This window comes from Juglans regia, chromosome 4 (assembly GCF_001411555.2).
Source record: "Juglans regia cultivar Chandler chromosome 4, Walnut 2.0, whole genome shotgun sequence".
Lineage (NCBI taxonomy): Eukaryota > Viridiplantae > Streptophyta > Magnoliopsida > Fagales > Juglandaceae > Juglans > Juglans regia.
In genome coordinates this window covers 21,012,752-21,039,630 of record NC_049904.1, presented here as the reverse complement: position 1 = coordinate 21,039,630, position 26,879 = coordinate 21,012,752, and the positions used below count along the sequence as shown (strand labels likewise).

Sequence of the window (26,879 nt, the reverse complement as noted above, 5' to 3'; positions counted from 1 at the left end):
TCTCAAAATTGGAGTCAGAATCAACACATTCTGTACATTATGATCGCGGTGAGGGACTTCTTCATTTTAGAACCAACCCATGTCGACTACAATATCCACTCTCAGCCATGAAAACTGATGATTAATCACCCCATAAAATGCTAAAGCTCTGATGCCAACTGACGCTGGGCAAAATGAGAATTATTCACAGACTAGTTAATCCACAAAAATTAGGGATTAAGATTGAGAAATGATGCAAAATAGAGAGAAAAATTCCCAATTAATGCATAAAAGGAAAATACATAATAAAATAAGTATCTTGTAAAATATCTGGCCCAAACCAGAGTAAGAGTCATTTCCAAAAGTGACAGTAAAACATTACCATAAAAGGAAAAAAATAACTTAAATTGAAGATTCAAAGGGGAAAACGACTTATTAATGGTCAAAATGGAAACCACCAAGCGTAGTTGGTAACCACGATGTGCACACCGAAAGGAACTTTCCATATTGGGGTCATATGTGCGATTTTGATACTCGTAATTAAAGTTATGGCCAAATACCAACGCGTGCCCAATATTGCCCCAATCTGAGGAATCTTCATATTTTCCTGCCATATTTGCACTAATCTGTTTTCTGGAGGTAGTCCAATGCTATCAATGAAGAGTCTACCAACTCAACATCGTCATACCCGGATCCCCCTGCATTAGTTAGTAATTTGTTACATAAAGCATTTTGCATGAAGGAGAAAATATTTTGCCACCATTACTATCACAATTACTTGGATCATAAAGATTCTGGGTTGATGTAGAAGAAGTTTCGGTCAATGTTGCATTTGATGAACGAATACGACTCTCAACTCCAATTGAACCCATCGATTCTTGTTGGCCTTGAACGAGCTGCTCTCTTAAAGCTCTAAACTTGTATTCATCTCCATATAAGCTTGGATCCATAATAACGTCATCAACAGTTGTTTGGCCTTCGAGCATGCTTACTACTGCAGACATTGTGGGTCTAAGAGCTGGAGATGGATTTGTACATAGTAAAGCTACTTTGATCATTCTAATTGCTTCCTCCATTTTAAACTCAGAGCCTAACTTTGGATCCACCAGCTCTACTAGATTACCCTTTTGTTGTAGAACAAGAGCCTGAAATATGCACACAACACAACATATTGTTTCAATCTTGTTTAGTTTGTGTTCAACCAATAGATCATCATCAAGATGACCAGTTTTGGTACATGGAATGACTACTGATCAATCTTACCCAATCAAGAAGACATACATAACTTTCATTTGGTTGAAATTTCATGTTGCTCTTCCCAACAACAATTTCCAATGCGACAACCCCAAAACTGTAGACATCTGCTTTATATGTTAAAATACCCCATAATGCATATTCTGGTGCCATGTATCCTCTGCGTGACAAAGATTGTTTTATTATGATTAATATTTCAGGGTATATATGAATTAGGTCTAATCTACCATATTGAACAAAACCCAACATCTACAGAAATGTAGTTAAGAAATCATATTGTTTCTTTTCTATTTAGCACGCAATTATGCAAACGATAAGGCAACGACAATAGAGTGAAATATTCTTTATATGAAAGATACAAAACTTTGTTGTTGGTGGAATGGTGATAACTATTGGAGATCTATTGGAACTATTATAAAGAGTAAAAACTTTTCATTCTCAAGCAATGTGGGATCTCAAACACCACCTACACTATCACTTATCATTCAATATGGGGTATTACAATCTCTCCCACTTACATTTCCAACGTCCTTGTCGAGGTTTTCCGTTGTAGGTAGCATAACTCAAGTCATTTCTGGTTGAGAAAGGCTCGGATACTGTAACGCACCAACGGAAGGCCTAAGCCACATAGCCTATACTCTAAAAGGACTAGTCAATAATATGATTAGAGTTCCATTGAAATATTATACAGAGAAATAATTTCTCCTTCTCGAGTAATGTGTAATCTCATACACCACCTACCCTTATTACTAATCATTCAATATGGGGTATTACATTGTTAAATCTCTAGAATTTCTGGTCACCGTCAGCTCCACTAGAGAAGATTATTGGAATATTTTTAACTGGTAACGACCACAACATAGGAAATCAGATGGTGTACTCTCTCTCTCTCTCTTCTCTCTCTATAGTACTCTTCAAGCATAAAAGAAACTTAGAAGATTGTTAATTTGAATATGTTTTATGACAAGACTACTCACAATTTATCATGAATACCGATTGACAATTCCTATAGCTATCAATTTCTCTGTAGGCAAACTTGTGCTGCAAATATAGGCAACTAATACATTAAACTTACCAAATACAGAGTCCTAGAGTTTCTATAGCACTTCCATATATAATAGGAACATCTCTAATATGCAGAACCTTTAAATGCTTGGAGATCAACATTTGTTCCTAATTAACTCCTAGTTAATCACTTGGGAGGAAAAATAGGAAAGAAAAATAGAATAAAAATATACTCCAAATTGAAGGATAGAATAAAAGATAAAGCATACATGGTTCCAGCAACTCGGGTGCTGATATGGGTTTTTTCCTCTTCATCGAGCTTTGCCAAACCAAAGTCAGAAATCTTTGGGTTAAGCTTCGAATCCAATAGCACGTTTGTAGTTTTAATGTCTCTGTGAACAATTCTCAGTGTTGATTCCTCATGCAAGAAAGCCAAGCCTCTTGCAATGCCGACGCATATTTTTTGCCGTGTAGGCCAGTCCAATTTTAATTGGTATCTCTCTGGACCTGCATTTTTTGTAGAAAGTCGAATGGGGGAGTTCATGTCAACTTGATTCTAAAGATAAAACCATCCGCATTGTTAGGTTGCTATCCTTATTCGACATAAAATATTATATAAAAACATTAAGCATACCAAACAAAGGACGAGCCAGGCTATTATTTTCCATGTATTCATATACCAAGAAGAGTTGATTTCCTTCAGCACAACCTCCATACAATCTAACAACATTCGGGTGCTGTAAAGTAGATATCATGCCTATTTCATTCACAAACTCACGATTTCCTTGACTTGATTTTGAAGAAAGTTTCTTAACTGCAATTATAGTACCATCTAATAGTATACCCTGCATTTCAAAAGAAAAAAAAATATGCATATTTAGGTATGTATGTGATTATGTACTAAGAGATGTCTTTAGCTCTGTATCATGGAAATATAAGAGAATTTTTATAAAAAATCTAAATGCATGAAGAATTACGTTTTCGAATACCTTGTATACAGATCCAAAACCACCTTCCCCAATCATGTTTGAAGCATCAAAGTTGTTGGTGGCAGCTTTGATTTGCCTATAAGTGAAAAAACCTGTTTGCAAATCTAATCCTCTCAAATCTGCGAAAGGAATGAAAAAGGTGAGACTAGTGATAATATTGTATCTTATAAATGAGTGGAATGATATTTCATTTCTATATATTTTGTGCCTCTTGACTAGTTAGATGACATAAGAGAGAATGAGACCAAACACATGCAGTGCAAAGTCACTATATTTATTACATCTGCTCAACAATCACAAGTGTACACAAATTCAAAATCCAAGATGCAAAAGGAATTGAGATTCTTTGAATTCTCAGCTCGAATTCGAATAGGTATAGAAAATTAGAAACAACGTGTGAGTTCAAGATTCATTATTGCCCAACTGCATGGGTTAATTTCCTAGGTTAGCTTAAAGGTTGCAGGGTCTATCTTGAGTATAAATCTCTCTCCCCGAGTTAGACCATGATGGTTGCATTTCCTCGTGTGCTTTTTGGTTCTTGTTACCTTTAAAGCTAAGATCATTTTACATAAAAGAATAGTATCACAAAAAGTAATTCTCTTGTGAATTTGAGATATTTCAAATTTTAAATTTGCAATTTCTTCCCTCTCACTCTATTACTTTCTTTGTACATATTTGATTTGTAATGTCCCGGATTGGTTAAGTCCATATTCCCACATTAGATGGGTATGAACTGTCACAGAGATCAGGTGTATGAGTGCAAGGTTTTAGCTTAGTTCTTAATACGTGGAACTAAACTTTACAATGAATCCAAGAAATTTCAATTATAATCTTGATCAATGCTTTTGGAGTATAAGCATAGATATGACTAGTGCTTTCATTTTGTCATTAAAATTTTTATCTAGACCAACGTAGTAATAATGCCATGTGGTGGTGCGGCACTGCAATGGGATGATTGTGATGAGTAGGGTTGCTTCTCGTCCTATATAGGCTGGTAGCTGCCCTTTTGACACCCTGTCCCCGGCTAGGCGGCAGGCCATTTAGCCCCCCACCATTCATCCCTATCACTTCATCTGTCCTCGTTGATCGAGCAGATTGATTTTTCACCAGCCCGTCCACATATTGGCCCAAAATCAATATCAAAACCACAAAAGTTCCAAAAGTCTCCAAATCGCAAACAAGAAAATCAACACCCAGAAACTCAGGGTCTCTGTTTGCTTGAAACAAAGACCTTTCTTTGTTCTTCTACTTGAGATTAGCTCGGTTCTAATCAAATCAAGTAAAAAAAAAACGATAATCTATATAAACCAATAGAACGCATAGATCAACTTCAAAAAATACAGATCAACCCCTTTACATGCCGAACCGGCAGAAGAAAGAAATGAGAAGAAGAAAGGGGGAGAAAACCTAGAAGAAAGAAGCATTCTCGGTTTATGTAAAAGAAAAAATAAGAAGCAAATTAAGAAGAAGAGAGAAGAAAGAAAACAAAGAAGAAGAGAGCAGAACAAAAGAAAGAAAGTTGTGCCAGTTGGTTGAAAGAAAACGAAGATCAAGAAGAGAAAAAGGAAGGAGAAAAAAAGAGGGGAGAATGTGGGGGCAGTAGATTAAGGTTTAGAAGAGATGTTTATACATGTAGGCGGACGAGTGTTTCATGGACAGAATTTTAACCAACCCACCACCTGCCCGTTTTAGCGAATATGATGATTGTATCCGCCTACCGACCCGGATTAACGGGAGGATTTTTCGCTCGTTACCCTCAGGCCTCAGGGCAGGTGGGTTGGACCGAGCGGGCCAGGGAACGGGCCCCTGTTGCCCAGCCATAGTGATGGTGGGTGATATGTGATAGAGTTGCAGGTATTAGGTTTTTTCTAATTATAACTTGGAATAATCTTTATGGAGTATAACCACATACGTGGATAGCACTTCTCTTAGGTCGTAACATACTCTACCTCTGTCTACTATAAACTCTGTACAAGTACATCTCAACTCAATTCATGCAAATTAATTTGCAATAGTTGAAGAAGAAGAAAAATAATAAGAAATCTATCTGTCTACTATAAATTAAAACATGCACGTATTAATTACCTTTTTCCCTTGAAATCCTGTTTCCTATGCAGCCTTTCCACCAAAGAAAGCCTAAAATGAGTAATATCGCCGATACTAAAGCTCCAGTCACAATGAATATTGTGATAATTTTGCCATTATCAGGGGGATTATCTGCAGAATTGAACAAATGGGCTAGCTCCAGTACTGATCTATCAAATGTGAATTTATTTATTCTTTAGTTTTGTCATCAATCTAATTAGAATTTATTATATATACCCTCGGGAATTATTACCATTTTCTATAGAGATAGCCGATATGAGAGGACCATATGTTCCTCTTGTTGGGGCATTTGTTGTCCCTTTGCCAGCCCAATGAAAGCGGATATGTAAGACTTTGTTACTCACAACTGCTTTAACTTTCTTAACTAAAGCTTTGTCAACCCCTCCTGCAGTATCTTCAATATCAAAATCCTTCAACTCCAGTTTTCCCTGTAACAATTATTTCAACTCGATAAATCTGGGTTATATGTATGTGTGTGTGTGCATTGATTTAAATTTCTTGCCTGGATATAAACATCAAATATCCGTCTTCCAAGACTGCAAAATGATTTGTTTCCTCTTATTATTATCTCTGCAAAGTGTAGCGTGACGGTATATTTTCCATTTGCCAAGCAACGCGCATAATACGTGAGAGAAAGAGGAGAGAGTCGTGCCCTTGTGTACAAGTCAGGGCTGTTCATTCCGAGTATTGACGCATTATTTGCTATGTATGCAATCGAGCTGGCATTAACATCCCAGAAATTTCCAGTGGAACTGAATCCCCAATTCTCTCCGGCGCGATAAAATCTTGCCGCACCTGATGCATCTAGATCTGCTTCGTATTTAATGTTTCCATTACTGACTTCGTTTCCACCGCAATTTATATGCACTGAATTCCAGTCTACACATAAACAACATCCTCTTAATTTAGGAATTAGGGATACATAGAACCAAACATCATAGATTCACCGTTAGATACAAGGTCTTAGAGGGTCATGTACAAGCTGCATGCAATTCCCTTTTATGAGAAAAAGTAAAGAAGTAAAGCCTAATCCCACTAATTATTATGTGGTCTCACTTTACAATGATTTACATCAAACTTGCACAGGACAGACTGGAAATCAAAAAATGATTAGTGCAAGTTCATGCAAATCTTGTACAAGTCTTTTAATAAAAAGAGGAATTAGATTCTACTCTTTTTTTGTGGGACTCGCTAACTTTTTATAAAGGTGCTCATATCCACTACTAGGCTTGCATACCTTTATCCCTGGCATTACTCTAGAGAGGAAAGCTTGGCGATTAGGTATATATAGTTACCTTTTGAACAAGGAAGGTTCTTCGGGCACTCGCCAACTGATCTATATTTGGGTTAAACAGTACAAGAAAGGAGCGTGCATGATGAGCTCGTGAAAAAGTACAATGGAAACGGGAAAAAGTTGGCAAAATCAAAGTAAAAGGAAATCAAGATGGTTATTATTGTAATTAAGTTCACAAGTTTAGAAGCTTACGAGTCCTGTCCAGAGAAGCTTTCAAATAAATTTCTGATGAAACAAGAAATTAAATAGTCAGCTTAGTTAGAAAAACAAGAAATCTTTAAAGATAAGTACAGAGTATGCAGTACTAGTCACGTAGGCTGAAATTTAGATTACAAATGGCGAAGTTTTTCTCACAGTGTGTCTCGACAAGATGGTGGCATAGAACTCTCTAAGAAGTTATTGTAAGAAAGATCTAGATCACTGCAAATGGATGTACATAGTTTCCATTAATAACTCTTCATACATTCAAAAATTAAGGAAGAAAGGAAAAAAATTAATAAGGTTACAGAAATTTGAAGTAGAATTTAAGATGAATTTATGTACTCGTGATAATCTCTTCGTTTGATCCAGTCCGGAACTGTCCCGTTGAGCAAGTTGCTTGTCAGAAACCTGTTCAAATAGCAAGATAATCTTACGTACTCTGGTTAATTAAAGACAACCAATCGATTGGCATTGAAACCTAACACTAAACTTTCAGGCCAGTTACCAATAGTTCAATTTACCTTTGAAAATTTCATTATGATCAATTCAGGCTCAGACCAACAAACATTATCGAGATTAACAATGGAAGATAATTCAGAGGGAAAATACATTTTGAAATAAGCACAAAATGGGATACACAAACAGGGTGGAATACTTATAATATGGGTACAACAACCAAAATAATTCCCTAATATGTATATTCCTACATACGTACGGTTTCTACAGAATCACAACTACAGGAATTAAAGGCCTCTATGCCTCATGCTCCCATGAATTAATATACATGATTTTATATTTCTTTCAACTGCATCCTAGAACAGATAGATGGAAGCTAGGCTATAGTTATAGATAGATAAGGATCTGTTTGGTTATAGTGAAATCTCAGCTTGCATCTTCTCTGACAAGGCATGGAACGAAAAAGCCAAATCATGTCACCTATCTTTGTCCCTTTGTATGTTTAATTTGACCTAGTAGTACTTGTTCATTATTTATTAAAACTTCTCCGAAATATAGCTAGATTTTGAATCAACACATACAGGTGCTGCAACTTTGCTCTATCATCAAACTCTGGAACATTTCCTTCCAATCTATTGAAGCTCAGATCTCTGCAGGGATATAATGATAAAGTTGTCAGTGTACAAAAGAACAGTAAAATTGCGTAGAGATTAATGTGGTTTAAAGATAGAATCACGAAGACAATATATATACAGGAAAATGTTTTTCTCTCGATCAGAACATGTTCTATAAGTAAGCTAATGGACATTTCTTTCCAATGAAAACATTATAATTTATTGCTGAGACGACAGCTTAACAAAAACTACACGTTGTTCATAGAAATTGACAACTGCAGATAGGAGCCTAGCAAAAAACAAATACAACCCTAAATAACTGCTTTCTAAAAGGAACAGAATATTAAAAAAATAGGATAAATATTAATGATCCGGAAGAAAGAAATAAGGACACTATCCTGGTAGGGAGAGAATATAACTTAAAGTACAGCTAAAGAATGAGGGAAGGAAAAGAGATCGAGAAGTTCCTGGAATTAATACAAAGTAAAGCCTCAAATTCGTCTACTGTCGTGCTGCTATTTTCAGAAGTACATGACCTCATTATAACGTGAGATCTCAAATCCAGTAAAGAATGAGAAAAATCTTTATTCAAGAGTATGGAACATCCTTAATAAGAAGGAAATTTTTAAAAAAAAATGTAGAACCATAAAAAATCTAATTAGTACGAACATATATTAGTACTTATGCTACCCAAAACAGAAAAAAAAAAAAAAAAAAAACAACGTTCTCAATGAAGATAATTAATTAGCAGTGTCTCCTAGTATCTGGAGTTTCGAGTTATGTGTTGGATTGTTGGCTGTCAATCCAGCAGAACGAAATTGGTACTCGTGAAAAAAAAATTGATATTAGGGAAGACAAATTCAGAATTTGATAGAACTCAACTTCGCACCACGCAATTACAGACAGCAGTTGTAGACACACCCCAAAACTAATCTATGAAATTATAATGATTGAACCATACTGAGTTTGTCTGTCAACCCAAAACTAACTGGCGGAAGGGTAGAGACACTAAAGTCTTTTATGACATTGATCATTGCATGTTGCTGGCTTGTTTTTAGGGCGATCGCAGAGAGTGGTATAATGCACACAACCCACTTTGGTTTTTCTTTCATTAGAAATAGAAATGAGACAAACAAAAAGGTACAGAAGAACTACAAAGTTTGGAGATTTGGCATTTCTTTTGATATGTATCCCGGAATTTGTCCCGAGAGATTGCAGCTCCTTAACATCCTGCAACGTTGAAGAACATCATCTAAGCAAAAATGCTATGACTTTGTATTGCTGCAGTTCTTAAAATTTTGTGGTAGAAGATGACTTACAATCTATTCATGTTTTTCATGCTAGTTAAGTTCGGAAATATTGAACCCTCACCAATTAAGTCACTAATTCTTCTGCACAAAATTGCATCATCCATGACTGTTATTGTCTTAAGCAATAAATCTTATTAATTTGAGTACAAAAGGAAGAAATCATATAGATTTTACAGCTAAAGAACCCTTAGACAATAGAACTTACAGCTCAGTTAAATTACTCAAGACAGAAATGCTTTGAGGAATGGGCCCCGTGAGACCGCTAGCTTGGATCTCTCTATTAAGAGCATAATTCTCTTATGTTAGATTTCATTAGAATATTCTACAAGAAGACATTTAAATGATATATTTAGAAAAAGAAAATACATACAATTTCTGAAGCTTTTTCCAACTATTGAAAAAATCAGGTATTCTTCCAGTGAAGTTGTTACTGCTAATCCTACTGCATTTGGTCAAGGCAGAAACAAGATTGGGTAACATCCAAACATGTGTTTTCCCAAGAAAACATGTAAAATTAGTATCAGAATACAAATGGCTTACAATCACTCACAGTTCAGTTAAGTTTGTGAGATAAGTGAGATCGACTGGCAACTCTCCAGTGAGGAAGTTAGCGTTGAGGATACTGCAGCCACCAAATGGGAAATTCAGACTATTGAAGATAATGCCACAGATCAGAAAGACTCAACGGCTACACTCTATGGAAACTCAGACTCAAATAACCCCAACGGCTACAATTTCGTCTATGGAAACTAAGACCCATTTCACCCTAACGGCTCCAGCTCCCCCCTATGGAAACCGAGACCCACATCCACAACATAATTGCTGCTAATCCCTCTATGGAAACCGAGACTCAAGCCAACCAGATTCACGTCAATAACACAAAAGCTACACATGCTTTATATGGAAAAATTCAACACAAATCTTTTGTAAAAGGCTAGTTAATTAGTTTCCTTTTATTTTCTTTCACTTCATTGTACATACGATATATATATATTGGAAGGCTCTCATGCATGGACTCACGGTTTGTGATACTTTTTTACAAACAGCTTGAATTCATTTGTCTTTACAGACCAGTTGAAGTTAGTGTTATTTGAATACATAAATCATTGAACAAGAGGATAGGTGAAAATACTAACAGTTTCTCCAAGTTCACCAACTTCCCAATCTCAGGGGGAACAGTTCCAGAAAACCAATTGTTCTCTATGCTCCTGTAAATACAAATAATAGTCTTCGTCAAATTGAAAACCGGGAAAACAAAAATCAATCTATTGTGCGGTTTTTCCAAATAAAAGAGCATACAAATGTTTAAGAGTGGTAATTTTTCCCAGGTAGCTTGGAATTCTTCCCGATAACTTGTTTACAGAAGTGGACCTGTAGCCAATTATTTTAATTCAACAAGAATGAGCATTAATTGAAAAGTTATGAGTGATTAATGTATTATAATGTGTTATATTAAAGGATCCCAATAAAATACTTACAGAATTTCCAACTTTAGAGAAGTCCATTCGGATGGAATTGTACCAGTCAGATAGTTTCGAGTCAAATCACTGAAACCAAGAGGAAAGCGTGCAATTAGATTTGAACTATAAATATTTTTATTCTTTCAGATATTAATTAATTAGTTGGTTACTTTACTTACATCATCGTTGTGTGAGGCAGCTTCACAAGGGATGTTGGAAGCACACCAGAAAGATCCTGCCCTTCTAGATGTCTGCATGACAAGGATATATAGTTCAAGGCATATTAAAGGATTAATGACAAGATGTCAGATCCATGGTGCAGGTTCTATTTCCGACTTTGAAATTCATTTAGCTTAGAAAAAATTCAAACAGCACAGATCCCGAATAGATATAATATGAACTTCCGACGTCATAATACTATCAAAATCATCGCAATCTATCTCATTTTATCTCATCTCATTATTACAATTTTTATAAATTATTATATAATATATAATAAAAAATTTAATTTTTTTCAAATTTTAAAATAATAATAATATTAAAAAAATATTATAACAATATTTTATTCAATTTTTAATTTTTATTTAAAATCATCTGATCTATCTCACTATCCAAATTCCACCTAATTTGTTTCCAAGAACATTAGCAATTTTGTGAGTCCAAAAGACTATTAGAGACGTTTTAAGTATAATATATGCAATTTTACTAATTTTGTATTAAGACAAATTAATTTATCCAAAAAAAATTCACCAACAAGATACAAGGGAATTAAAGATAGGCTTCGTACAGGCCAACCACGTGACATACTGATACACCACCAGGGTATGCACAATTGCATTTTATATAATTGTGGTAAGTTGTTGGCCGCCCCAACGTCAGTGTAATTGTGCCGTTGCTGCTGCAATATGGGCCTTCATGGAAAGTCCAGTCCTTCATCCTCAGCTCTGTGGCTATTTCTTTAAGGGCTTCAACTGCAAAACGCACCAAATTCATTATGGACGAGTGACAGAGACTCTTATTATTGTATCCCGTACTGGTAAAGACTGGTGGTTCGGTTGAGCTCTAAACTTCTAAGTTCACCTTTGGATGTTAAGATGGGATGTAATGAGAAATATATGAATAGTTATGAAATAGTTTGTAAAAATTAATAAAATGAGTTAAGATATCTTATTGAGATTTAGAAAAAAATAAAGAAAAAAATTGAATAAAAGTACTATAAAGTTAAAAAATGGTTAGAATTTAATTTTTTAATATTTTTTATTTTATTTTGAGATTTGAAAAGTTGATTTGTTTTTTAGTTTTATATGAAATTTTAAAAAAATTATAATGATTAGATAAAAAAATTGAATATTTGATATAGTGCATTGCGGCCACAACGGAGGTGATTGTAAGAGACAGGAAACATTCATCCTTTTAGGACTCAAACATCACTTAAATACAAAATATTATTAATTTTAAATTTTTAACACTTTCACCTAATCATTACTTAATAATTATCAAAACATAAAAATCAATAAAAAATTTACAAATTTTAAAACATACAAAAAAACTAATATAAAATTTTCAATCTTCAAAATAAAAATAATATTCAAAATTTTTTTATTTAAATAATACTTTTTTTTACTTTTTTTTAAAGAAATCAATAAAACATCTTTATTAAAATTATTTTAGAGAAATACTATTGACAAAATTATAATCCATTATCCAAACATGTGTGAAATCTTTTTCTTTCCAAACACGTTCTAATTATTTCGTTTGGTTATACAGATGAAATTATAATGAGATAAAAGTTAAAAATTGAATAAAAATTATTAGGATATAATTTTTTAATATTATTTTTATTTTAAAATTTCAAAAATTGAATTGTTACTTATATTTTATGTGTGAGTTTAGAAAAATTACAATGATTACATGAAATGAAATCATTAACCAAACCAAACCAGACAAATCTACAGAAGATTTGTCCCAATAATAGGTCTCTATAGTTTTTTTTTTTTTTGTTACTTATATTAGGAAAGTGCTTTTTAATGATTCTGTAAATTTTTTAAATATTTAAAAATATAACAATATATATCAAAAAGAGAGTCAAAGGAAAATTTATCGGCTTACACCCGCAGGACTCTTCTAATTAAGGGTGGTGATGTTATATATAGTTATAAAGTGAATAAATATCATATAGTCGTTTTGAAAAATAATAAAATTTTTTATTAATTTTTTTTTTTTTTTTCACATAAATCCGTATATATTCACATCCACGGAGAAAAAGTAGGAATAAAATAAATTTGTGGGCCACTCATCATGTGCACTTGTGCAGTACCGTTGAAGTTTAAATAGTGGGAAATTTGTAATTTTTCGATGTGAACACCTTTTCCTTTTCTATCATCCTAAATATATATATATAAATATATATAATTATTCTCTTTTTTATTTCTTTTGTTGTTAGGGCCCTGGGGGCCATGGGGGAATTAATTGTTATAAAATCTATCTCAGAGAAAGATTTTAAAAACTTGAGTTTTAGGGATTTTAGCCGAACACGGTAGTTCTGCCACACTGATGATAATGGGATATATAGGTCGAAAAACTTGAGTTAGCCCTACTGATAAATGGAAGGCCGGTCTCAAAATATAGCTAGGGATGACTTTTAGAATATAGAAAAGCCCTAAAGTGGTGGTGAAGCAAGCAAGGATCGTCTTGAGGAGTATCAGCTGACTCATAGTAGTTCAATGGTAGAAAAAATTGAGGGAGGCGCAACAAATAGGGTTGTAAGGTGGCAGCCACCAGTGGGTAGTGGAGTTAAGATAAACTGTGATGCTGCTTTCAACTCAAAGACAGAGAGAATGAGAGCTGAGATTATAATGAGGGATGCTAAAAGAGAGGTCCTGATGTCTTTGTGCATGAGAAGAGAGGTGCATGTTGCTCACCCAGTGATAGCAGAAATCTTGGCTCTGTCTAGTGCTATGGAGCTATGTGTGCTAAATTGAATGTCCCTTTGGTTGTTTTTGAAGGAGATGCTTTAAAAGTTATTAAGATAGTTAATAAGGTGGAGGACTACCGGAGCCGGTATGGTCAACTGGTTGAGGATGTAAAGAAGGCTATGCAGTGCAGACAAGGCTGGTTGATTCAATTTATAAATAGAAAGGGGAATAATGTAGCTCATTCTTTGGCAAAACTAGGTCTGTCTAGTGAGGAAGAACAAGTGTGGATGGAAGAAGGGCCAATGGAAGTGTATAACACAGTTATACATGATATATTTTGTATAGATAAATTTTGATATTGAATGAAATTACAGATACTTTAAAAAAAAAAAAATCTTAAATTAAGCTGTTAATAACTTCATCAAACAGCTCAGAAATTAATCGATAATTTTCAAAACAAAATAATCAGTTATATAGTATTATTATCCAAGAAGTGTTTACCTTCATCATCAGGAAGACGTCTTTGTGCCTTGACATTCATGGTTACGGTTACTCCCATGCAAAGAAGCAATATCATGAGAGGTTTAAGATTGAAGCTGATCTTTGGTCTGTGAGCTTGTATAACCATTTTTGCCTCTACCTTATGCCTCCAGGGCTATGTTCAGGTCTGCGTCCAAACGTACCATCACCTTAGACTGACTGAATATATATATATGTCTTCTGGATTTGTTCTATTAATTATGAGGTTGGCCCCTCCCAAAAGTAATATTAAATTTCAAAGATATAGAGACATACATGGTCTAATTCCATCCTACCATAGCCTCCATACTCACTATAAGAAAAATAAGTTTTTGTGGCTATTTAATTGCGGCGAAAAGATTATTTGTGTTCAAAACAGACTCATTTTAACTGTAAATAGTCATTTCGCTAGAATTAAATGGTCACAAATAAACAGTTTTCTTTTAATGACTTATGGATACATAACTCGAGTCTCACGTTATGATTTGTGTGAATTCGTTAGATCATCAAAACATGAAGATAATGATAAGAAAAACAAAAATAAAAAAAGTCTTCGGACTTCCGATTCCTTGTCTTTTTTTACAGTCATTTATGCAATGATTTTAAACAATTTTTTTTTTTTTTTTTTAGAAAATTCATAATTTTCAGTTATTCATACTACACTATAATTTATACAAAATTTTAACTAAAAATTTTATTTAATACGTATTAATATATTTATATATATTAAAAATAATAAATATTTATATAAAAAAAAAAAAAACTTTGGGTGCGGTGTGGGGGACGGGACTGGCCCCGCTGGGCCATACCGCCCCCGCCAGTATCTTTTCCTGCACGGCGGGCCGAACGTGCTCACCCCTACAGTACCAACTTTCACATGACCAATGGGCCATGTTTTCTTCATTGACTTTGCTTTTCATACAGTACTTGGTCTTTTTCACACCGTGATTTATGCAATGATTTTAAACATTTTTCCTTCGTTCTCTAGAAAATCCATACCCGGTTTTTCTTTTTTCTTTCTTTGTCTCTTTCTTCAACTTACTGCCAGCTTTCACATGGCCCATGGGCTATGTATTCATTCTTGACTCTTTTTTTTTCTAACTTTATTTCTCTTTTTCTTTCAATTCCTCTTATTTATAATTTATTTTTTGATTTTAAAAATTAATATTAAGACATTTTATTTTACTGTGCAGGTTAACAGTTTTATATACAAGCTGTGAAGGTCATAATTAACTCAGGTTCTATTCTTCTATGTTAATATTTATTTTATTCTAAAATATTAATAGGCATAGCAAGATTTTAGATAATAGATATTAAATACTGTTATTTTCTACTAAAAAATATGCATGATCTGGATATGAGATACTTAAAAAAGAGACACTATAAGAAAACTGCTTATTTGCGACTAGTTAATTCCAACGAAATGGCTATTTATAACTAAACTTGGTTGTAAAAAATCTTTTGATCATAATAAATTGATCACAAAAATTCATTTTTCTTGTAGTCAGAAGAATAGAAAAACTGATTGAATCCAAAAAGAATATTTAAATAAATTTGTTACTAATAGTAAATAAAATATAACAGAAAATTTAGGTGAAATATTTATAGATGATCAAGAAATACATCGAAAATGATCAAAAGATAACCAAACAAATCAAAAAGAGTAATGTTAAATACAATAATCTGTTGTGTAAGTATCGCGTATTCATTTTTTTTTTAAAATAAAGTTTATTATTAAAATATTAATTTTTTTATATAAATTTTATATTTATTTTTTTAAAAAAATTTATACAATATTTACACACTTTATAACTAAAATATCACTCCTCATTTTCTTTTCCGAATTGATGAATTGGTATTTGGTAATAGTCATAATTGCATCGGACAATATTTATTGCCGACAGCTAGTCTTGGGAAAATTATGGCCATAAAGATGCTACCGTCTTCATCAATGCGTTGGGACACTGGCCAGGAGGCAGGAATCTTCCTTGCTATAATGCATGCATGTTTACTGATCCATGGAAGACCTTGACTTTACAATGGTTCTTGAAGACCAGTTTCATTTTGTAAAAATTCATTTATATTTCATGCCATTGTGTCGACTACTCTAGCAAAAGCGCACCAATTTAGAGCCTGGACGAATAGGAGAGCGTAGACATCAATTTCAATCCTCTCTCTTAACAAATAGGTGAAAGATGCAATTTGCTCAGCTGGGTAGTCTGATATCGGTGACCAAGTCCACGGCTAGGAAACCGGCCCAAAACCTTAGTCTAGGATTGAGAAGGCAATGAACGAAATGTAAGAGAATTTGGGAGAATATCTAATAATAAAATAATAATAAGAATACTAATCTCTGATCTTCGTTGATCTAGTATTTGCTAGAATCAATTATTTCTAGATTGTGAACTCTCACAATTTCTATATGGAGAGTATTAGGTAGGGGTTTTCAGCCTATCTTTCTTTATGATCACAAATTGTTATGACTGATGGAAAATCACATGCCTTTATCCAGTGTTTTCTAAGTGTTGCTTCCTTCTACCAAGGAATGTAATTCTTGGTTTTAAATGAGTATTATCTTTATTTTTAATTACCCAAAATTTTTAATATAAATATAAAACTAATAAAATAAATAAATATATATAATATATTTAAAAGGGTGTGGTACGTAAGCCACCTTTAAGTCTCTCACAAGGAGACGTGTGCTTTCACGAAAAGCTCATAACCATGACCACGTGGCAGATAATTTCCAAGAAATTGGAGAGCTAATCCACAGTTAGATGCAATCATCCTAGAGAAGATAACTCCTACAAAATCGGAGATATCCTCCCCATTTAATGTGTGATTATGAAAGATATGCACACAGGATGATGATTAGACATACATTTATTCTCATACTGTGTTATTAAATTAAATATCAGAATCTCCCCAGAGCAACTAGTGTCGTCTCTTTGTTATCGCAAGTCATCAGTAAGGTAGGTAGTGTGAAACACGCCCTTTATACTACTGTTAGTAACATAATCCCTGGGTCTTCAAAACCCATTAATCATCATATATAATTCATATAAATCTCATTGAAGCGAGTAGGTCGGGGGCCATTGAGATTCCCGAGAGAGCTTGTTTGGGAGGAGAGAATGTAATCATTTGAAAAAAGGAGAGTTCTTTGGTATATTCACTTCATTATCTTGTTCTGTAGTTTTAAGTATTCGCTTGCTCCAAAGTTTATATAAGAGAAAATGGAATGGGTAGATGGGAATATCTATTCTCTCCCTTTCGGATACAATCTCATTTTTTTTTTAATGAAGAAGTACGGAAAGGGTTTTGAATGAAAATAATCAAACTTGATCCATAGTAGCTTTAATTGTTTGTGTTAATGTAAAAAATAATACAACAGGTTGGAAGGGAATAAAAAATCATTCCTGGGTCATTGTGATGATTTAGGCCTTGATAGGTGTGGTTTAGAGCCCTCGGTGGTGGTTTGGAGTGGCTATTCAACGTCCGTACGTACATTCATAGCAGTGAATAGAAATTAAATGCAGAGAAAGTAAAAGGGAGGGAAACACACAGATTAATATGCTTCGACGGTGAGCCTACGTCCACGGATCGTTTGGAGGATAAATTCACTATAATATGATTATTTTATAGTCTCTCATGGTCTCTTGTCCTCGCTATACAGTAGAAGTCAAAGATCTATTTTCTGAAAAATATCTTCTCTCCAGAGCTCTTGTCGCTAGGTTAAAGAGGCCGAAGAAGTGGTCGAAGTCCGAAATCATCTAGAAGTCCTCCCTTTTGTATGCCCCTCCTTACTTTACATCAAATCCAGCCTTTGTCTCCTCATTTCCTCCTCTCACACTTCCTTCTTGATGAGATTCCCACCCTTGGGCTGGGCTTAGAAGACCATTCTGGGCTTTGGGATATTTTATTCTCTTCAATTTAAATGCAAAATGGTTGTTTATTTACATAATTATCAAGAGAAAATATATTTGAAAGTCCATCTTAAAAATTATCAAGTGAAAATGATACGTGAAAGTTCATCTAGTCAAGAAAGAATTTGTACAAATAAGATGTAAATGCAAGGTAGATGTAAATGTTAGATTACCATTTATCCAAAAAGTTTAAATTGATGGGATAAGTAGTGATTTAATATGGTATTAGAGTACGCGAGACTTGAGTTCTAGTTCCTATTCTATACTTCACTCCATTAGTTAAATATTTCTCGTGAGAGAGCGTATTAACGAGATGAAAGAGTGTATTGAGTAGGAGTTTGGCCTACATGTGAGAAAGCGTATTAATGATAAGATATAATGTAACAACCCGGCCCAATAATTCTAAGGTCGGAATATTGATATCTTTTATTAGGGCTAAATTATATTTAATGAGCCATATTGGATAAACCCACGAGCGATAAATTATTAAGATTGATTAGGAGTTTTAATTAGACTTAATAACTAGGTTAAATCCCATTTATTATTTATTGAATGAGTTAGAATCTTTTAGAATTTAAAGATTGATCATTAGAAATTTATTTCAATTTAAAATTATTACTGATTGATGTCCATTACGTAGTCTCGATCATTGCTAATCCTACATTGAATGAACTATTAGATCAAGTTTTTAAATTTGAACTCTCTTATTTAATGATTGTGACCAAGTTTAACTTGAACTCGTCGGTAATCTATTCCTACAAGAATACAACTCTACAAGTCATCTTCACATTAAAACTCTTTAACCGAATGCCTTCTCAAACTTAGCCATGGATGTCTCCACCTTCCACTAGGATTCATGCCCCAATAGAACCTTCTTACAATTTTATAAATCATTTTCACATTAAAACTCTTAAATCGACTCCTTATATATACGCTTAGCCCTATGCACTTTACATATATCTTATTTCTCTTCAAGACCTAGTATAGTTTATGCTTACCCAAAATCCTGTAAAACACCTATAGTCCACCAACATCCCGAACGTTTTCTCTCTCCTTCTAGTTTATGTGATTGATTTCATGCCGAAAAATATTAGATTAACGCTGCAAGATAAGTAGTTTGATTATAAATTAAGATTAACATACAGTAGCTAGTTATATATATTATTATTATTAAAGTCAGTTCTTTGGAAGACAGTGTTTACGTACCATGCATCTCATAATATTTGCAAGCACACCATTCATCATGTTTTATTCTACATATTATAGTTATGTATGTATTATGCATCTCACGTTGCATAAGGCACATAAACTATCTTAAGTTCAAGTGCAAGATAATATCAGATTAGTTAATCAGATGACCATTTAGATACAATGTACCAATACACTTTCATGGTGGGCGTGCAAGCCACGGACTCAAGCGTGGTCCATTGTAGTACTCTAGAGTAATGCACAATTAGCTTCCTTTACTGCAACAGGGGAAGTTAGTGCACAACCTTGCACACGAGGTTAAGTATGTTGGCCATCCACATAAGTCAGCTCAATTAGTTAAATCATATCAATCAGTTAATTTAGATAAATCAAGACACATGATGCATAACATAAGCATCACTATGATCAATCATGATTTTAAGTTCTTAGTATAAAATATTTTATGAAAAACCTTATGTTAAGTATGTTTATGTCATGATGAGTTTCTTATTGAGTCATCGACCCATTTTTATTTGTTTATATGTTTTTAAACAACCCCAGATTAGAATATTTATGAAAGTAGAGTTGTAGGATGAAACTTAGTCTAAGGAGGCATGACAGTGACTTAGATCATGTATATAGATTTTAAGTTATGATTTTTATGACATAGATTTTGAGAAATTTTAATAAATATTTTTGCGTACTCTTATTGGTGATTTCAGTATTTTAATACAAAACAACTATATTTATTATAATGAATCTTTGTACTTGGCGCTTCCAAATAAAATAAAAATATTTTTAAGTCAGGTTTATTAATAACACTCCGGTTTCTCTGAAAATTTCTAAAAGTGATTTTCTTTTTAAACCTTAGGAGTGGAGTGTTACATTTAAATAATTAAATCTAATTCAACTTATAAGTAGTTTATCTTCTCGGCAAGAGATAATTTAATAGTTATTAAAGTGAGCCCACAGTCAATATCTTCATGCCATCGATGCTCTTGTTATTATCACACCTGAAGAATACAAGCTAGGCCGTGGTTTAGGTATTAAACAAAGAGAGTAATGGCCACAATAAGCCTGGTTTGAATAATGAAATTAGATGAAATAATCTGTTAATAGTAATTAAATAATTTATAAATAATAATAAAATAGTTTGAGTTAAAATATTTTATAAAATTTTAAAAAATGAAAAAAAAGGATGAATAACAATTTTATAAAATTAAAATATTATTGAAATGAGATTAGATAAGATTAAATGAGATAAGATGGAGGCTTCACTATCCAAACCAGGTTCAAACAAATTCATTTATCCAATTAATTAGGGCCATCAGCATGCCTTAATATCATCTGTTTCTTCCGGTTTTTTTTTTCTTATTAATTTCTTGATTAATAAATTTAGCAATCTTATCGAGAAGAAAAATCGAAAGAGAAAGAGAGAGAGAGGTGTGGTCATTTTCTTCTACTCACGTGGCTTAGACTGCTGACTTAATAACGAAACAAAAACAAGAATGTTAGTCACTTTTGCATATTATTTAATGAAATGTAATTGATTAAAATAATTATTATATATTAAAAAAGGGATGCATCTAATCATATTAATAAAATATATAAAAATACGTAAAAATGACTAAACATAAAACTTTTGTAAGCGAAATATCATACCAAAAAACTCTTAAGAATATTTAGAGATTTTGACACTCGGTAAAACAATATTATATAACATCTATAGTTGAATTCTCTCGAAAAACTATTAAAAACGCTATTGTTTAACTAACCAAGATCATTTTCTTCATTTAATAATTATGCGACACAGGTAAGAGTTTTTTCAAGATTAATTTGTAGAAAAAGAACTATTATTAGAACCCAATTTAGTATGATGACAGTTCACTACTTTTATTCCTGCCCTACATTATATTGTGGGTTCAAACTTCAATGTCATGATGATTAATGAATTCGGGCAGGGGACAACCATGGAATAATTGAGACCGAAAAGGTCATCAAATCATTCCCTGATCAATGTTTCATTATTGCCTAAAAAATGATTGGGTCACGAGGCCCATCAATTGAATCACATGAAAAAAGCCTTGAAGCGAGGAAGCCTAGCGCCACTGAGGTTATTATTTAATTTTCCATTTCTTTTCTTTTATTTTCTTTGCGGTAATCGAGATCATCTCAAAACTTTTCATATTTTTTTTATTTTCAAATATCATTTAATCATAAAATATTTTTAAATTTTTAAATTTTTAAATTTTCATCTAATTATTACTTAATCATTATCTAAAAATAATAACCAATACAACTTTTCTCTACATTCAAACACAATACAAAAGTCAATACCTCTTTTTCAAATTTTAAAATAAAAATAATATTAAATTATATTCAAACAACTTTTTAACTTTATAATATTTTTATTCAATTTTTTTTCTCTTTTCCCAAACTCTCATAAAACATCAATTCAAACTATTTCACAATTATTCACAAATTATTTCCGTACTATTCACAAATCATTTCAATTTATAAATTATATCACTATCATTCACAAAATTCTCAAATACTATCTAAATGAGCCATATAACATCTAAATAAGAAGATTGAATTCGTTTCCATTAATTGTCCTTATTCCATTAACTTCCTGATTTCTATTATTTCATCTTCCATTTTTCCTATTTCAATCTATTAGAAAAAATATATAAATGCAATGTGGATGTGATTGTTAGATCACTAATTACCACAAAAAGTTTCAATAGATGTGACAAGTGATGTTTTAACATGATATTAGTGTGAGGCCTAATCCAAAAACAAGGCCCATGCAAAAATCATAACTTAAAATCTCAATAAATAATCTAGGTCACTGTCACAACTTCCTAGATTAAGTTTCGTCATGTAGCTCTATCTTCATAAATATTTTGACTTTGGGTGGTTTAAAAATATAAAAAGAAACTAACTTAAGTCGTTGACTCAATAAGAAACTCATCATAGTATAAACATATTTAACATAAAACTTTTTATAAAATATTTCATGTGGAGAAATTAAAATCATGACGGTTCATATGTATGCTATGACATACATGAATTATCTTGGCTTATCTAACTTATCTTACTTATCATATTGGCTCACACGGTTAATCTTGTGTGCAAGGTTGTGCATTCTCAAGGGAAGCCGCTTGTAGATGTAAAAGTTTGGCTAGGACTAGGTAACTAAGTTGATAAATTTGGATAGGATTAGGTGACTAAAATGATAGAGTTTATCTTAGGATTTAGTTTGTAATTTTGGATGAATATAAAATTTATTGATTTTATCTATAACAATATTAAGTTTATTTATGAGATACTAGAGGTTATTTAGATAAGTCATAAGTGTGAAAATTCAGTACCAAGGAATCTGCACTTATCCAGAGAAGAAGTTGAACTGAAATCCAATACTGCAGAGAAGATTTATCGCGAGATGTCAGGAGACGTTTTCGCGACAGACTCGCCCCATCACTAGAGTCCTACTGAAACTAAAATTACTTTCAGATTATTTATTTAAGGTACCCTATTGATTAGGATCTATAGAGATTCAAATCTAAATATTTTCTAGAGCACTTTCGAATGTATATTTTGGTGAGAAAATTCCTTGGAGAATTTTCATATTGTTTCTCTCAAAAAGTGTGATCGTGCTCCATGTTGGAGAATTGATTAGTCGAGTTTTAGCTACTGAAGATCTAGGAGAAAAGTCAATGTTTGAAGATCGTCAGAGGTTCTGGCTGCTACTACGGTAGAAGACATAGGTCATTTGTCTAGTCAAGTAAGAGTGTCAATTGACAAAGGTTTTGTAATTGAACTTTACTTATAATTGATTTTCAAATAATAAAATTGATTTTTCTGGATTTGGTTGCCCCGTAGGGTTTTACCTTTAAAGAGTTTTTTAAAATGTGGTTTCCCTTCTATACCAATCTTGGTGTTATGCAATTTATTTACTTTACGTTATTGCTTATATTAAATCAATTGCATGCTTGACGACTAACTAATTTATTGAGTGAATTGGTAGATATTTCTACTGCGTTACAAGGGTATTAGGGTAATTTCACTACTAATAGTATTCTAGCATACTATGGTGGACCACGCTTAACTCCATGGCTTGCACATCTACCCATAAATCGCATTGGTACCATGTATCAGAATGACCATCTGGTTAACTATTCTTAGCTTATTTTATACTTGATCTTATGGAATTTAGGTGTCTTATGCAATGTCAGATGTATGAGATGCATAGTACATATATAACTATAATCTAGGGAATAAAACATGATGAATGATGTGCTTGCAAATATCAAGACATGCATGATACATAAACATTGGCTTCCAAAGAATTGAGTTTACTAATAATAAAACATAATTAGCTAACTTATGTTAATCATAATTTATGATTAAGTTACTTATCATCTAGTGTTGGTTCCTAAAATCGCTTATGTGTGGTAAACAAACCGCTTGATGCCCATCATGGGTGAAACTTTGAGGTATACCCAATCCTCTTCTTCGAATGACAGGTCTCTTCTTTTTGTGTCTACATAACTCTTTTGGCGACTTTGCACTACCGCCATCTTGTCTCTTATGATTCGGAGCTGATCCTTCATCTCTTGAACTAACTCTGACCCAAGAAGTTTGGTTGGAAGTTGTTGTTGTACACAAACTCTGAGCGGCAAGTGATTCTCCCAGCTACCTTTGAATTCCAAGGCACAAGCTCGTAGATGTCTTCAAGAGTCTGAATAGTGTGCTCTGACTAGCCATCTCTCCGAGGGTGATAAGCACTGCTAATCTTCAACTTAATGCCCATGGCCGCCTGTGAGCTCTTCCAAAAATGGGATGTGAATTTCGGGTCTCAATCTGAAACAATATTCTTGAGTATCCCATGCTACCGGACTATCTCTTTCACATACAAGCGTGTCAGCTTCCCCAATGTGTTGGTATTAGTGACAGGTAGGAAATGAGCACTCTTAGTCAATCGGTCGATAATCACCAAATCGAATTCTTCCCGCTTGGAATTCTTGGCAAATCCACAACAAAGTGCATAGCAATATCGTCCCATTTCATTCTAGAATCGAGAGGGGTTAGAGGTTACTGGCAGGTCTTTGGTACTCTGTTTTGACTTGTCAGCAAGTGGTACATCTTTCAATGAACATAGCAATGTCCATTTTCATTCGTTCCCACAAAAAATTCCTCTTTAAGTCCCAGTACATCTTCGTACTTCTAGGGTGAATTGAATAAGGAGTCACATGAGCCTCTGCTAAAATTCTCTCCTTAAAGCCTGAATTAGGGGGAATCATCCTATGATTTCGGAATAAAACAATAGCATTCCTATCCAAACAGAAGTGTGCTTTTGATTTTCTGACTCTCTTCCGGATATCCAGTAGCTTTAGGTCCTTCCTTTGAAGAGTTTTCAATTCTTCAAAATTAACAACCCGGACTTCATGCATAAAGGCTAATACTTCCTCTTGCTGTGAACTCTCTACAAGAAGCCTTCTCATCCTATAAAGGAGACAGTCTAACCCTGACGGCTCAACTTCATCTACCAAATGGGACTTCGACTTAAGGCATCAGCAACCCAGTTCGCCTTCCTAAGATGGTGCTTAATCTTGCACTTGTAGTTGCTGATTAACTCTAAGCACCTTCTTTGCCTCATGCTGAGATTTTTCTATGTGAAGAGATGCTTTAGGCTCTTATGATCGATGTAGACCTCACATGCCTCACCATAAATATAGTGCCGCCAAATTTTAACAGCAAAAACCACTACTGCAGGCTCCAAGTCATGAGTGTGATAGTTCCTTTCATGATCATTCACTTGACGAGATGCATAAGCTACGACTCGGCCCTCTTGCATGAGAACACATTCGAGCCAAATTCGGAAGCATCACTGAAAACCACAAACGGCTTACGCAGCTCTAGAAGTGCTAACACAGGTGCCGAAATCAATCTTTTCTTCAATTCTTGGAAGCTTCTCTCAAACTTCTCAGTCCAGACAAACTCAACATTCTTCTTAGTCAGGGTAGTGAGTGGTCCAAACAATCTAGAAAACCCCTCCATAAATCTCCTAAGTACACTACGAGTCCCAAGAAGTTTCGAATCTTGTAAACTGATGTGGGAAGCGGCCAGGCCAAAACAGCTTTCACCTTACTGGGATCTACAACCACACCCTCTTGAGAAATGGCATGCCCCCTGACTTCATCCAACCTGAACTCGCATTTGCTGAGCTTTGCATACAACTGATGTTCCCTTAACTTACTCAGAACCAACCGCAGGTGACTAGCATGCTCCTCCAAATCTTGAGAATAAACCAAGATATCATCAATAAAGACCACAACGAAAGAATCCAGATAGGGACAAAACACCCGATTCATCATATCCATAAAAGCCGCAGGGGCATTAGCTAGCCCAAAAGACATCACTTTGAACTCATAATGTTCGTACCCCGATCTAAACACAGTCTTGGGTACATTCTTGTCTCTTATTCTTAGCTGATAGTACCTAACCTTAAGTCAATCTTTGAAAAAGTAGCCGTGCCTTGAAGCTGATCAAACAAATTATCGATTCGAGATAGTGGATATTTATTCGTTATGGTTACCTTGTTAAGCTCCTGATAATCAATGCACATCCCGAGTGTGCCATTTTGCTTCTTAAAAAATGACATGGGCACTCCCAAAGGTGAGGAACTGGGCTAAATAAATCACTTGTCCACCAATTCATGCAACTGGGCCTTCAACTCTTTTAGTTCAGCTGATGCCATTTTATAAGGAGCCTTGTGTACCGTTGTCACTTTAGGTTCCAAGTCAATAGTAAACTTGACATTGCGAATTGGAGGTAATCTAGGGAGGTCAACTAGTACAAAGACATCAAAGAACTCTTCAACAATTGGGATTCCTGCTACAGACTTCCTCTCTGATGGATTAGCCAACACTTGCACCAGATAGGCATCTGCCCCACTAGCCAGTCCTTCTTCGCTTGGATCTCAGATATAACCGTGGATCTCGACATTAGCTTGCTACCCACAAATTCCATATAATCCCCTCTAGGGAGATGAAAACTGGCCACACAGCTCCGACAATTGATACTTGCAAAGTGCCGAAACAACCAATTCATACCAAGAATGATATCCAACCCAAACAACTTGAACATTATCAGGTCGATATCAAGTATCCTCTATCCAAAATCCAAAGGATAGCCTAAGGCCACCTTTGAACACCAAACCGTCTCTCTATTTGGCAATGCCACAACCACGGACTGAGGCAATGCTTTTGTGACTATGTTGCACATTTGTGCAAAAGTGGCAGACACAAAGGACTGTAATGCCCTCGAATCAAACAAAGTACAAGCATAGTATTCATACAGCCGAACTCTACCTAATAAGATCAAACACTCCCAATGAAGTTATAAAAATTAACCACACAATGAATCAACTTAAAAAGACTGGATCAAGTTCATCCCTATGATGACCCCCGCATCGTGAGTCTTCAATGCCTCATCATCGACATCAAAGGAGTCAAAACGTACGCTCTTGCCTGCACTATCTGCCTCTGATTTGCCCTTCCACCGCGCTGTCCTGGTTGATTTCCTTGAGCAACATTAGGACACTTGCGAGCCAAATGCCCTGTCTGACTACACTTGAAGCATTGGGTCCCACCCTGATAAC

General features: G+C 34.1%; 1 protein-coding gene across 1 annotated transcript; it reads right to left on the bottom strand.

Annotated features, from left to right (window-relative positions):
• Positions 1–585: 585 nt before the first annotated feature.
• LOC109001459 (probable LRR receptor-like serine/threonine-protein kinase At1g07650) lies at positions 586–14,248 on the bottom strand. Its single transcript, XM_018978742.2, has 25 exons — positions 14,085–14,248; positions 11,456–11,639; positions 10,848–10,919; positions 10,687–10,755; positions 10,508–10,579; positions 10,345–10,416; positions 9,759–9,830; positions 9,579–9,650; positions 9,414–9,485; positions 9,218–9,289; positions 9,054–9,128; positions 7,866–7,934; positions 7,171–7,236; positions 6,982–7,047; positions 6,820–6,852; positions 6,629–6,669; positions 5,836–6,212; positions 5,566–5,761; positions 5,313–5,444; positions 3,228–3,346; positions 2,873–3,083; positions 2,508–2,745; positions 1,243–1,393; positions 758–1,124; positions 586–677 (listed from the first exon to the last, which is right to left on the bottom strand). Exons 1-25 carry the CDS (start codon positions 14,209–14,211, stop codon positions 601–603), a joined length of 3,102 nt encoding a protein of 1,033 aa, XP_018834287.2. The 5' UTR covers positions 14,212–14,248; the 3' UTR covers positions 586–600.
• Between the last annotated feature and the right edge of the window lie 12,631 nt (positions 14,249–26,879).